Source organism: Acomys russatus, chromosome 30 (assembly GCF_903995435.1).
Source record: "Acomys russatus chromosome 30, mAcoRus1.1, whole genome shotgun sequence".
In the NCBI taxonomy this organism is placed as follows: Eukaryota; Metazoa; Chordata; class Mammalia; order Rodentia; family Muridae; genus Acomys; species Acomys russatus.
The window spans coordinates 4,598,283-4,610,871 of NC_067166.1; the positions used below are offsets into that span (position 1 = coordinate 4,598,283).

At 43.4% G+C, this 12,589-nt stretch overlaps 1 protein-coding gene across 1 annotated transcript in view; it reads left to right on the forward strand.

Moving 5' to 3' along the window:
* Positions 1-11,768: 11,768 nt before the first annotated feature.
* Itga2 (integrin subunit alpha 2) overlaps positions 11,769-12,589 on the forward strand; it is a 95,308-nt gene continuing 94,487 nt past the window's right edge. Inside the window, exon 1 of the mRNA XM_051172366.1 lies at positions 11,769-12,047. Coding sequence (XP_051028323.1) covers positions 11,990-12,047 — 58 coding nt within the window. The 5' untranslated portion in view covers positions 11,769-11,989. The remainder of the gene's footprint in view (positions 12,048-12,589) is intronic.

Genomic DNA, 12,589 nt, shown 5'->3' on the forward strand with positions numbered 1-12,589 from the left:
AGAATCCCCAGAGCTTGTAGGTCTGAGAACCAGACGTGCACATCGGAGGGGCAGTAACACAAACTCCTTGCCTCAAGCAAGATCGAAGACACCCAAGGCTGTTCTGAGACCTCCACGTGTCATACACACACTCACGAAATCGTACAAGACGCTTTCCATTCAATTATTTTTTATAAAGATCCCAAACGAATCTAAAGAAACTGTCTAGATGCCATTCAGCTCACTGAGTCTCACAAAATGCGGGTTCCTATATTCTTTCTCATATGCAGTGTCGTTACAGCTGCGACCGTCCCGCAGAGGTAGCCAATATGGGTTCTGACTACAGTGCTTAGCCCGTTAATTAGCACGTGGTGGATACTAATAAATACACCTATGAACAAGCAAACACAGCATTACTCCTCCCTTCCTGAATCCAAGTGAGTCACGTAGAAAGAAGTGCAGGAAATAACAGCCTAGAAGCAAATTATGAAGGAAGCCTGGAGAAAAGCGTGCGTCAGGCAGAGGAGCGGCTGCCTTGAGGCCCAGAAGCAGAAAAGACTCAGAAGGTGGTTAAGACTGAGGTTCTGACTCCACAGAACTTGAGGTTCTCCCAGCATCACAGATTGCTTTTCGTGCATAAACAAATCTCACTAGTCTGTCAATCAAATAAATGCTAATGCAATTATTGGCTCTGTTTTTTTTAATATTAAACATTTAAAATGTGATTCCATCAGAAAGGACAGACTCGGATCTGAAAGATAAAGTCACAATTATTTCAAACAAAATAGGAGTCAACGTCACTCATGAAATGTACTTAAAGTTAAACGCCTAAGATGGCTGAGAAAGGGTTCTTGGCCTCGGGGCGGGCGGGGGGATTAAAACTCCCTAGCAGATAAAAGATTATTTATTCTCCACACAAGCCTTAAAAGACACACACACACAAAAAGTCCTGAGTGCTTTTGGGAGGGTGCTAAACCAAAAAGGATACTTTATGAATGAAAATAGATCTTACTGAATTTAGAGCAGAGAAAAGCCATGAAGAGCTTTTTTTTTTTTTTTTTTTTTTTTAAACAAGTTAAAGTTGGAAGACAGAGAGAATGACTGAAAAAGAAGATGCCATTCTACAGAAAACGGAACAGATCACACAGTGAGACAAATCTGAGAAGTCACACAATTCTTAGAAGTTGCACAGGGTAAGTTATGTTCGTGTCTTTCCATCTCAATCAGGGCTGTCATTGACACCTTTGGTTCTGAAATCTCTTTATATACACTCACTTAAGTACACTTTGGCCAACAGTAATTTTAAGTTTGACAAACTTTCTCCCTCTTGAATAGCAACTGACCTCTCATTGTGATCAAATTTTCCAGAAAGAGCAAAACAGCAGATAGGCATAAGCTGCCTTGATCATATAGCAAATGTTCTGGGGGAAAAACAAATAATCTAAAGTGTGTGTGAGCAATGCTTCTATTTTCTTGGGCCTTTTCATCCTTTGAGACATCAGCTTCTTTTTCTTTGTTTTTGTTTTTGTTTTCTTAACTAAGCAAAGGCATTCGCCACTAGTTGAGCAGGTGTATTTATTCACTAACTAAAGTAATATTTATAGTGCATCAATTCAGTGTCAGGCCCTGTCTTCAGGACTGTGAAGGAAAGAAGTTAAGGACACGTGTTCTGTATCTTTGGGGACCTCCCCTGGGAGGGGACATTTGTCCCTGCTAGTCCAACATAAGGAATAGCTCGTTGCTGCTCAAACCAGTTCCTGAGAAAGCTTGAGAGGACACAGACGCATTTCATGGACCGAAAGGCATGAAGGGCAACGAGATCTCCCAAGGAGCCGAGAAAGGGAAATAGAAGACAGATAGAGGCCAGATTCATTCGTTATTTTTCTTTCAGAAGAACCTAGGAGAGCCAAGAGTCAAGAAAAAATTGTGGGAGAAAATGCGGGGGGAGGATGATGTAAATACAGGTATACATTTATGAAATTTTAAATAAACTTAATTTTTTAAAAGCTTCTATGATGAAGGCTGAGAGATGCAGTAATGTATAGGCATAAAGAAAAGAACTCAGGGGGCAGCTGACTTCTATGTCTGTTTAACAAATGTTGCTTGATAGGTTCTCCCCCAGAGCCCAAGATCAATCCAGCTAACAGTACCAGATATGGGTTGTGTCGTATGGTAGATGTAGTTCTAACTTTCTAAAGAGCTTCCACACTGATTTTCATTGTGGATGTACCAGGTTCTAGTCCCACCAGCAGTATAAGCAGTATTCTTTTTTCCATGCCAGAATTTGTTGTCATTGGTGGGTTTTTGTTTTGTTTTGTTTTGCTTTGCTTTGTTTTATTTTGTTTTATCTTTGCCATTTTGACTTGAGTAAGATGAAATCTCAAAGTAGTTTTAATTTTAATTTTCCTGATGACTAAGGATGTTGAATATATATATTTTTTAATTTCTCAGCCAGGCACAGTGGTGCACACCTGTAATCCCAGCACTCGGGTAGTCAGAGGTAGGAGGAGCTATGTGAGTTCCAGACCAGCCTGGTATATAAAGAGTGTCCAGGACAGCCAAGGCTACAAAGAGAAACCCTGTCTCAAAAAACCAAAACAAAAGACCAACAACAACACAACAAAAACAAAAACAAAACAAAATATTTCTCAACCATTTGTGTTTGTCCTGATGAGAAACTCTGTTTAGGATCCATGCCCCAGTTTTTATTTTATTATTAGGCTGTTAATTTTCTTGGTGTTTATTTCCTGATTTCTTTATCTATTCTACACACCAACTATCCACCAGTTTTAGAGCTAGTGAAGATTTTTTTCCAATTATGCAGATTGACTCTCTACTCACATGTTGCTATCCTTTGCTATACTGAAGGCATTTTGTTTTTAATTCTAAAAGGTCCCATCTGTCACATCTTAGCGTCTTGTTCAGAAATTTCTTTCCTGTGCTTAAAAGTTGAAACCAATTTTCTAGTCTGTCCTGTATCAGACTCAAGATGTCAAGTCTTACATTAAGGTCCTTGATCCATTTGGAGTCAAGCTTTGAACAAGATGATAGGTAGAATCTTGTTTCATTCTTCTGCATGTATCTATCCAGTGTGCACAGCAACACGTGTTTAAAATCCTGTATTTTACTGACACTAAAGGCTTTTTTAAAAGCCATATGGAAACCTACTACGGTAGAGGCTTCATAGAATATATACACATATGAAATAAATCTCATTAGGTTCACCATATAAAGGGAGGGACAATACCCCAACTAAACATCTTATGCCACCAAGTAAAACTTCAAGTGCCATGAGTGGGTTTCACCTGGTTGAATCATTAGTCAAAGGGCCATATACCCTACCAAGCATGACGAACAGTTCCTCTCCACAACGTTAAATGACAAAGATACCACTTCCTTATGTCATTGACGGTGAAGAGATAGAGTTGGTGCGCAACTAGAAGCTTCATGCCTACTGAATAGAGTTCATGGTGCTAGAAGATATTTCTCACACTGCCAGAAGAGAAAAGTAAACATCGATATCACCCATCTACAAACCCTGCAATGTACAACACCAACCGGCATGGAAGATAGCCTGGTTCGACCATGGCATAGATACTAAGGGAGTAACCAACTGCTTTTTTTTTTTTTTTTTTTATTGGACTTAATGCCTATTCTGTGAGATGTAACACATTCTAAAGTGGCCAAGAACTCAAGACAAGACAAGTCATGGAGCCTAGAGGGAAACCTACTATTACTATTCTGCTAAAAGAACATAGAAATAAAATAACTCCTGATGATGTGTTGCTTACCAATGGATCAGCGCATCTTTCAACCCTTCTTAGGGAAGCTTCTTCTTGCAGTACATTGTAATTAACACAGGGACCTCCTAACTGAAAGAGGTGCAGAGGGTGAGAGACTTCGGAGCGCTCGCCTCTAAGAACTATATGTCTTTGTTATGAACTCCCTTCAAAAGTCGGAGTTCTATGCAAAAGAGTAGGTAGAATGGTTGTAGGAGCCTGCAGTGGCGGATGATCATAATAAACAGTGTCTTCCTGTAGGCAGAAGGTTATGGTGTAATTCAAATGCTGATTTCTTTACCCCCTCCCAATCTGATTGCAATCCTTGTTCTGAGAATTTCCTGGCTCAGTGTTGTATAAAAACTGCTCCCTAGGGCTGGAGAGATGGCTCAGTGGTTAAGAGCGCCACCTGCTCTTCCAGAGGTCCTGAGTTCAATTCCCAGCAACCACATGGTGGCTCACAACCATCTAATGTAATCTGATACCCTCTTGCAGATAAAGCACTCATATGAAATAAATAAATCTTTAAAAAAAAAAACTGCTCCCTAATTGTCCCCAGATGTGCCAATAAAGTGGCTCAGTCAGTCACTGAGTAGGAGAGAGAATAGGGCTGGACTTCCTGCCAGCCAGGGAAGGAGGGGTTAGAGGAGGAAGTAGGAGGTTCACCTACAGGAGAAGTCCAAGAGACATCAGGAGAAGGAGCTGGATCAAGAAAGCTACAAAGCACAACTGTCTCTGGCATGTACACTGGGAGGAAACCACATCATCCTTGGTGGGCGGTGGTGGCGCACACCTTTAATCCCAATATTCAGGAGGCAGAGGCAGGTGGATCACTGTGAGTTCCAGGTCAGGCTGGTCTACGAAGCTAGTCCAGGACAGTCAAGACTACACAAAGAGACCTTGTCTCAAAAATCCAAAAAACAAAACACGAAGAATAGAGTAATAACTGTTCAGTTCTTGTGCTGTGAAGCTTGTTATAATAATATTCTAGAGTCTCAGTTATTTGTGTGATAGCCAGGTTAAGAGAGAAACAAGCCCAGTTTTATAAAACCAATATTAGCATCTTCCCAACACAGCAGGGCTGACAGACATATGAGTTTATGGAAACTGTGGCAGCATGCACAAACCTGACTGCATAAGTTCAAACCAGACAAACCCCAGAACACAGAAGTGGAAGTATACACAAAGTACCACTCCTAACCAAGATGTTATTTGCAATTGATAACTGCATGGAAATGGAAAAAATCCTTTTCTCCACCTAAATATCTCTAGCAATCATGCTCTAGGAAAAGCCCCAAGGCCACAAGTAGTCAACCCAGAGGAACTCCACGGTGTGTGTGTGTGTGTGTGTGTGTGTGTGTGTGTGTGTGTGTGTGTGTGTGTATTTGTTGTTTTGCTTTATATTTTTTGGTCTCATTGAATTTTGGTTGTGTTTGTTTGTTGAGAGATGAGAGGGATGGAAAAGAGAGAAAATGAAGGTCGGTGGGTATTGAGGGAGAGAGGATATGAGAAAAGATGAGGGATTGGAAAGAATATGATATGAATATATTGTGCATAGGGAAAAGTAAGATAAATTCTATGCAGACACCATAAACAACAGAATTTGATCCAAGGGAGACTAGAAGGAAATCCAGTTCAACATGACACAGTAAGTAGCAACTATTGGTTCAAACTTCTAGAGTCTGACCCCAGGCAGTTTATGTTAGGCATTTTTAAACACAGCACAATTTTGGGAAAAAAGTTTCCTGATGACAATTAACCCAATCCTGCATGTACAACAAAGCTTAAGATGCAACTCTTTTCAAAGTACATATAACCATTTCCATAAAGAAGGGTTCTATTGACTGAAAAACAGTGCTCAAAGTAAGGGTCTAGGGAAAATGATTGAGATACACGTGAAGTCTAAGGTGAGCCAGGTTTGACTCGGACATCCAGATAGAGCAGAGGTCACCAGGTTGTCAACCACCTCTGCTCCATTTTTAAAGTACATGTGACATCTACCATAAGGATGGGTCCCATTGGCTGAGAAACAATGTTCAAGATAAAGGTGTAGGGAGAAAGAGTTTGGGCTACACCTAAGAGTTTGGAGGAAACCATGCATGGCCTGGCTCTACAGGTTGCACAGGTCACCAACCTATTAACCACATATACATTGCTAGACTTCTGAGTGGAAAGCAGGTTATACACATCTTTCTTTAAGGAGACAACCTTGCATGTTTCACCTTCCACTTCTTCCAGTGCTTGTCTCTGAGCACCAGGACCTTGCGCCATCTACAGTTATCTTCTTTGTAAATTAGTGGTTGAAGACTCTCTTTCAGTAACATGACTTCATTAGCGCGAAGTAATTGCCTACATTTACAGTACCAGGAACGCTATTTCTCTTCTTGAGTAGGTCTTAAGTCCAATTGGAAAGTTGTTGCTTAGTGCCGAGGTACGCCACTGCCACAGCCTTATCATTATTGTGCATGTGGCTCATTGTATTGAGGAAGTTCATAGGTGTCCTAGCTGGGGATGACAGTTGGTTGCCTCCTTCTTGTAGGAGCTTGCATGGCAACTTCTGGTGGCATGAAAGTTAGTCCTTAGGGAAGGGGCTTTCAAGTCAGTTCCAGCCAGTATATATCCCAAACAACAACCTATGAACGATTGCCCTGAAACCTACACATAACTACAGTCCTCACCTCTCAGCAAGGAAACTTCTCTTTGTCACAGACGGAGACCATTACAGAGAAGCACAGCAACTAGATTGCACAGATGAGGAACCAAGTTCCAAGGGACGCGTCTACAAAACACTCCGGGAGCCTAAGGCTGAGAGAACACTGTAGAAGAAAAAGACTGTAAGGGCCCGAGGGCTGGGGGTAGGGGGAGGTTGCTGTGAGACTGTGTCGGCTAGAGACAGCGAAAGCAGTAGCCATGATATCTCACCAGCGTGACTGCTGAAACATGCACTAAGTGAGGATGACACTGACAAACATGACAAAGTGAATGGTAAAAGCCCACAGGCCTCCACCCCACAGAAGGAACTGTAAGCAGCTGAGGAGAGCTGGGGACAGCAGAGATGGCCTTCCTCAAGGAAGATCACACCAACTGCTTGTCCAGTGCCAGAAGGTCACTCCTGAAAACATACATTCAGGTAGCATTATACAGACTTAACAAGTTGTGTGTGTGTGTGTGTGTGTGTGTGTATGTGTGTGTGTGTGTAGAGAAATATATACATATATATGTATATATAGAAATATATACATGCCAGAGCAGTTAGTAAAGAAAGCCTATAAATTTAAGGAGAGCAGGTAGGGGTATATGGGAGGGCTTGGAAGGAGTAAAGGGGAGGAAGAAATGTAATTAAATTATAGTTTCAAAAATAAAATAGAAAAATGCTATCTTTTCTCCAATGTGTGTTTTTGGCCACTTTGTCAAAACTCAGGTGGCTATAAGACTCTGGGCTTATGTGTGGACCCTCAGTTCCATCCCAAGCTGGTCTCATGTTGTTTTACTACTAAAATATAGTAATAAACTTGCAATCAAGAAGAGGGAAACCTTAAGCAGTGTTTTTATTGTTCAGGATAGTTCTGGGTCTCTTGTATTTTCACATGAATTTTGAGGTTATTTTCTCAATTTCTGTGAATAATCTCTTTGGAATTCTGGTCAGAGTTGCATTGAATCTATATATTTGTTTTGGTGAGATGGTAAATTTTACAATATTAATACTACCCATCCATGAGTATAGTAGGACTTTCTATCTTCTGGTGTCATTTTCAGTCTCTTTCTTCGGTGTCTTAAAGTTTTCACTGTACAAGTCTTTCATTTTCTCTGTTAAATTTATTGCAAGACTTTTTCCTCCCGAGACCATTTGAACGGAGTTGCTTCCCTGACTTATTTCTCAGTATGTGTGTCGTTTGTGTACAGGAAAGCTACTGATTTTGTATCCTGCTACTTTGCTGAATATGTTTGTCAGTGTATGAGACTTCCAGTTGATTCTGTAGGGTCTTTCATCATGCCATCTATTAATTAATGATATTTTGGCTTCTTCCTCTCCCATTTATACCCCCTTTACCTCCTTCTGTTCCCTGATGGCTTTAGGTAATAATTCAAGCAATGATTGAACAGGAGTAGCAAGAATGTTCCTGATTTGCATGGAAACATTTTGAGGTTTGTTTGGTTTTGTTTTTTCACCTTGCATGATTTTTGTTGTGGAGTTTTATATATTGCCTTCCCTACATTGAGATATGTCCGCTGTGTCCAAAGATTCTCCTGGACTTTTATCATTTAGGCATTTTGGATTTTTGTCTAAGGTACTTTCTGACTCTAATAAGATGACCCTGTGGTTTCTGTACTTGAGTCTGTTTATGTCCCACCTTAATTTTTGAGAAAGGAACCCTCGATGATTTTGAAGCTCAGCATTTTGACTAGAATGGCTGTCCACCAAGCCATGGCAATCTGCCTGTCTCTACCTTCCAACACTGGACTTACAGATTCGTGGTGCTACTCTCCATCTGTGTGTGGGTGCTGAGGATCCAGTTTCGTGTCCTTGAGTTTGCCTGCTGAGCTATATCCCCAGCTCAGTATCCAAAGATTTATAGCACTCAACCTCACATCTCAGAAAGAAGACTGTGATGGCAAATACAAAGTGCACACAAAGGCAGGGGAGGAGGAAGCTCAGAGAGACTCTGAGGAAGACTGTTGTCTTAGGTACTGTCCTGTTGCTGTGAGCAGACACCGTGAACAAGGCACAATTTAAAAGAAAACATTGAATTGTGGACTTGCTTATAGCTCAGAGGCATTGTTGTCATGGTGGGGAGCATGGTGCCAGGCAGGCAAGCATGGCGCTGGAGAAGGAGCTGAGAGGGGCATCCTGAGAACCTAAGTCAGCTCTAGCTCCGAGAGAAGGAAATAGTGCTGTAGAGTAGGGAAAGTTCCTGATAGGTTTTCAGAATTCTTAACTCGTTTGTAAGAGGCTGGTTTCCCTTTTTGCTGATCTTCCATCTGCCTGGATCCTCTCTGCCAAGATGAGAGTTTCCATAAAGACCTCCACTCTCTGGCACTATGGAATACGAAAGGCCAAGATGCAGGATGAGGGAGGGATCTCCCTGCCCCCTCCCCCTCCACCCCCGCCCAATCAGCAAAGGCTAGTCTTTGCTGACAAGCAGCTGGAGGGTGGGTAGACTTCTGACTACACACAAGAGGAACCCACCTTCTCCATTGCCCTGAGACTTCCTGAGTCGTACGCCACTCCCGTGAGATTAGGCAGAGGTTAAAGAAGGGCTGTCCTGAAACGCTGTGGACTAGATGGAAATGACAGACCTAGTTACCGTCATCAGGAGCACCCTTTGATGAATGCCGTGCTGGGGTTGACAGACTTTATGGCAGCCAAGTGCTCTCTGGCTAACTGCTCCAACCAACCAGGAAGCAAGCAATAGTGTATGAGTTAATAAAAAAGACAAGAACCAAGATGGGAGGAGGGGGCCAGAAAATACTGTTTATTGAATTTTTTCACAATACTATAGTATTATCTAAGATTTTTACAGGCTTGGAGACTACAGGTCTGCGTGACAATGCATCAATCCCCATGATTTAACTCGAAGGACATGAAACATCAGAATCGCATGCTGAGTTAGATATGAGAACTAACATGCCTATTTTTAAAGCCAGATATTAGAATAATTAACAAAAATGTAGAGCAATGGTACTCTTGTCGCATTATTTTCTTAAGCATATGACATTTGTGTAAACGTAATAATTACTGGCATCAAAAATCAACATCTAAAAATATCTAAAAATGCTCTGCTTTAATCTTTGATATGGTAAGTGTAATTTTAAAAGAGGTCTTTAATAGTTTGAATGGCATAAAAAAGATCCTGAGGCTACAGTGGGAAAACCCAGTTTTCCCTATTTCCCTATTGCCTATTTCCTGATGGGAATACAGTTTCCAAACTAACCCAGACAAGGTATATGTGAGGTAAGACTACCAAAATTATTTTGTCGCAGCCTTTCATGCTTGTTGAATATTGTAATTCACAAATTTCCTCTAACTTTTTTTTTTTTTTTTTTTTTTTTTTTTTTTTTGCCTGCTCTGAAAAACATATATAGCCCCTTACCTGTTCTGCCTCTGTAGCAGTGTAGGGCTAATTTGTCCTATTCTAAGAGCAACAACGCCTGCCCCGAAAAGATGCACTTTCCTCTCCCCCAAATCAGACAAAGCACCATTAAAAGAGTCATCCTGCCTCCCAAACAAGCGTCTGCCCCAAACAGAACTCACATTTGAGTGAGTCAGAAGGGAGCAGGCAGATAGTCATCTTCCTGAAACCTGGCAGGCTTCCCACCCTGTGAGCTGCCCAGCTGTGTGTCGGGGCTAGGTAGCAGCCACCTCAGTGTTCCTGGGGGCTTAGTAAGCAGTCAGAGCACCACACCGAAGGAAGGTCAGAACTGTCTGTTATGTGAGTAAAGTAGAAAAGGTGGCGAGTGGGAGGGCAGGAAGCTGCCTGGGCTATGAGGTTCAAGGGTTCTGAGTGTATGATATTAATCATAAGCTCCAGCGAGTGTCAACTTGGTACTGTCTAGCTGGTCAGTCAGTCTAGCCTATTGGGCAAGATCCAGGCCAATGGGAGATTCTTTCTCAACACGAAAGGTGCATGGCTCCCGAGGAGCAACAGTTAGGTTTCTCCCCTGGCCTCCATACCTATGGACCCAAACATGCATCTGTACACAGAAACCTGTACACACACACACACACACACACACACACACACACACACACACACACACATAAGAATTCAAGGTTTCGTCTCTACCCACCATTTTATAAACAGAGTTGAAGCTTTTACCAAGTGGTTACATTGGCCCCACCTGCAAGTGTCTTGCTTGCTCTCCTTTCCTACTCAGAGGCTTGCTCCCCAGAGGTTTCGAGCGGAGCGAGTAACAGCAGTTAGGCAAGCAATCCTCTCGCTTATGAGACCTTTTCATTGCTTCATAGGAAGCAGTCACTGGAACGAGTCTCAGGAAATCTGTGGCTGAGTTTCTGGAGGGACATTGGCTTTAGAGACGATTAAAAGTGGATAGTCTATTTCCTGGGTATGTAAATGAAAGAAAGACTCAGACGAATGCTATCTTTCTAGAATCCGAAAGACTGGAAAATGTTGATGCGTGAGGCCTAGGCCAGTGGTTCTCAACTTGTGGGTCGTGACCCCCGTGTGGGGCGGTTCTAAGAGACCTTTTCACAGGGGTCGCCTACGACCATTGGAAAACACAGACACTTACATTATGATTCAAACAGTAGGTGAATTACAGTTACGAGGTAGCAACAAAAATGATTTTATAATTGTGGGTCACCACAACCTGAGGAACTGTCTCAACGTCAGGAAGGTTGAGAACCCTTGCTCTCTAGGAAGCGGTTGCTTGTCTGTCTTTGTTTGTTTGCTTTGGGCTTTATTTTATTTTATTTTATTTTTAGTCTTTATTGGACTCTTCCCTCTTCTCACCTGTCCTGAAATAAATCAAGTAAACTCGGTGGGTGATCCAACTCCTCATCACCTGGGATATAGACAGTCCCCTCCCCTCTCAGAGGCACCCCTGTGCTGTAAAAATAGTACCTCAGGAGTAATCATAGCTTGAGGGCAGCTCTTTCTGATGACTTAGAGTTGAACCTGGTCATTCTGAGCTTATTTCTGTCCCTTTCTCCACCCACTCAGGAAAAGCAGAGAGAAAGAAGGGCAAGCACGTCCAGTCTAGGAGCTACAATTCAGGTGTCATGGCTCCCCTGCTGAGCTCTTCAGGGCTAAGGCTGATACCACCGCACTGGGGGTTGGCTAGGAGTTTCCTGTGGACAGCAGACCAAAGGGGCAGTCCTGTGGGTGTGCTAGGGCAGTTTGGTATGGGGTTAGAAAGGCCACAGGGCGGGTGTCCCATCCGCAGTGACTCCAGGATGCAGGGCTGGGTGGGCGTCGCGGGGATCATGGCTCTTGTGTGAAGCTCGCAGGAGGAGCTGCGCGGGGGCTGGGCTCCGTGGGGCGTGGCACGGCAGATCCGGAGTTTACCCAGGCTGGAGGGGCGGGCAGAGGCGGGTCCTAGCTCAGGAGCTGCAAGCAACTTTTCCTTGCTCTCTCTCCTTCAGGCCGGAGAGAAGTCCACTGTCTGGTCAACTTCTGGAAAGCCTAACTTCTGGGAGCCTTGGAGGCAGCGACTAGGGTTCTGTGCGCACCCACAGAGCAGCGTCTTAGATTCTCCAGCGCAGATCCACGATGGGACCGGGACAAGCAGGGGGCGCGCTTCTGCTGCAGCTGCTGGTGTTCACTCAAGGTAAGTCTGAACTCCACAGTGCGTCCTAGGCTGGCGGGACCCGCAGTGGTCCCGGGACAGCAAGGAGGGATGGAGTTGGAGCTGGGGAGCGGCGGAATCTGCTCTGCCGGGATCTGGACTGCTTGGAGCGGAGCGGTTGGACAGATGGACGGAAAGACGGACGGACACACACACACACACACACACACACACACACACACACACACACACACTCCGCGCTCGCATCAAGACGGTACTCTCATACCCTCAAGTTTGGAGCGTTTGTGGGTGGTCCCTGCGACCTGCCGCCATCCCACTCCCCCATAGATCTGGCAGGTGCTGCACTAGCCCTGAAGCAGGAATCCCTGATCTAGCTAGCGCAAGGTTGCAGCTTGCAGCTCCCAATAAGTAAGTGGCTTTGCAGGAAACTTTGATGTGTATTTTTTTTTTCACGCCACAGTGCCCCCTATTCTTTTGTTTTTTCTTCCTTCTTTTTTTTTTTTTATTAATTTATTCTTGTTACATCTCAATGGTTATCCCATCCCTTGTATCCTCCCATTCTT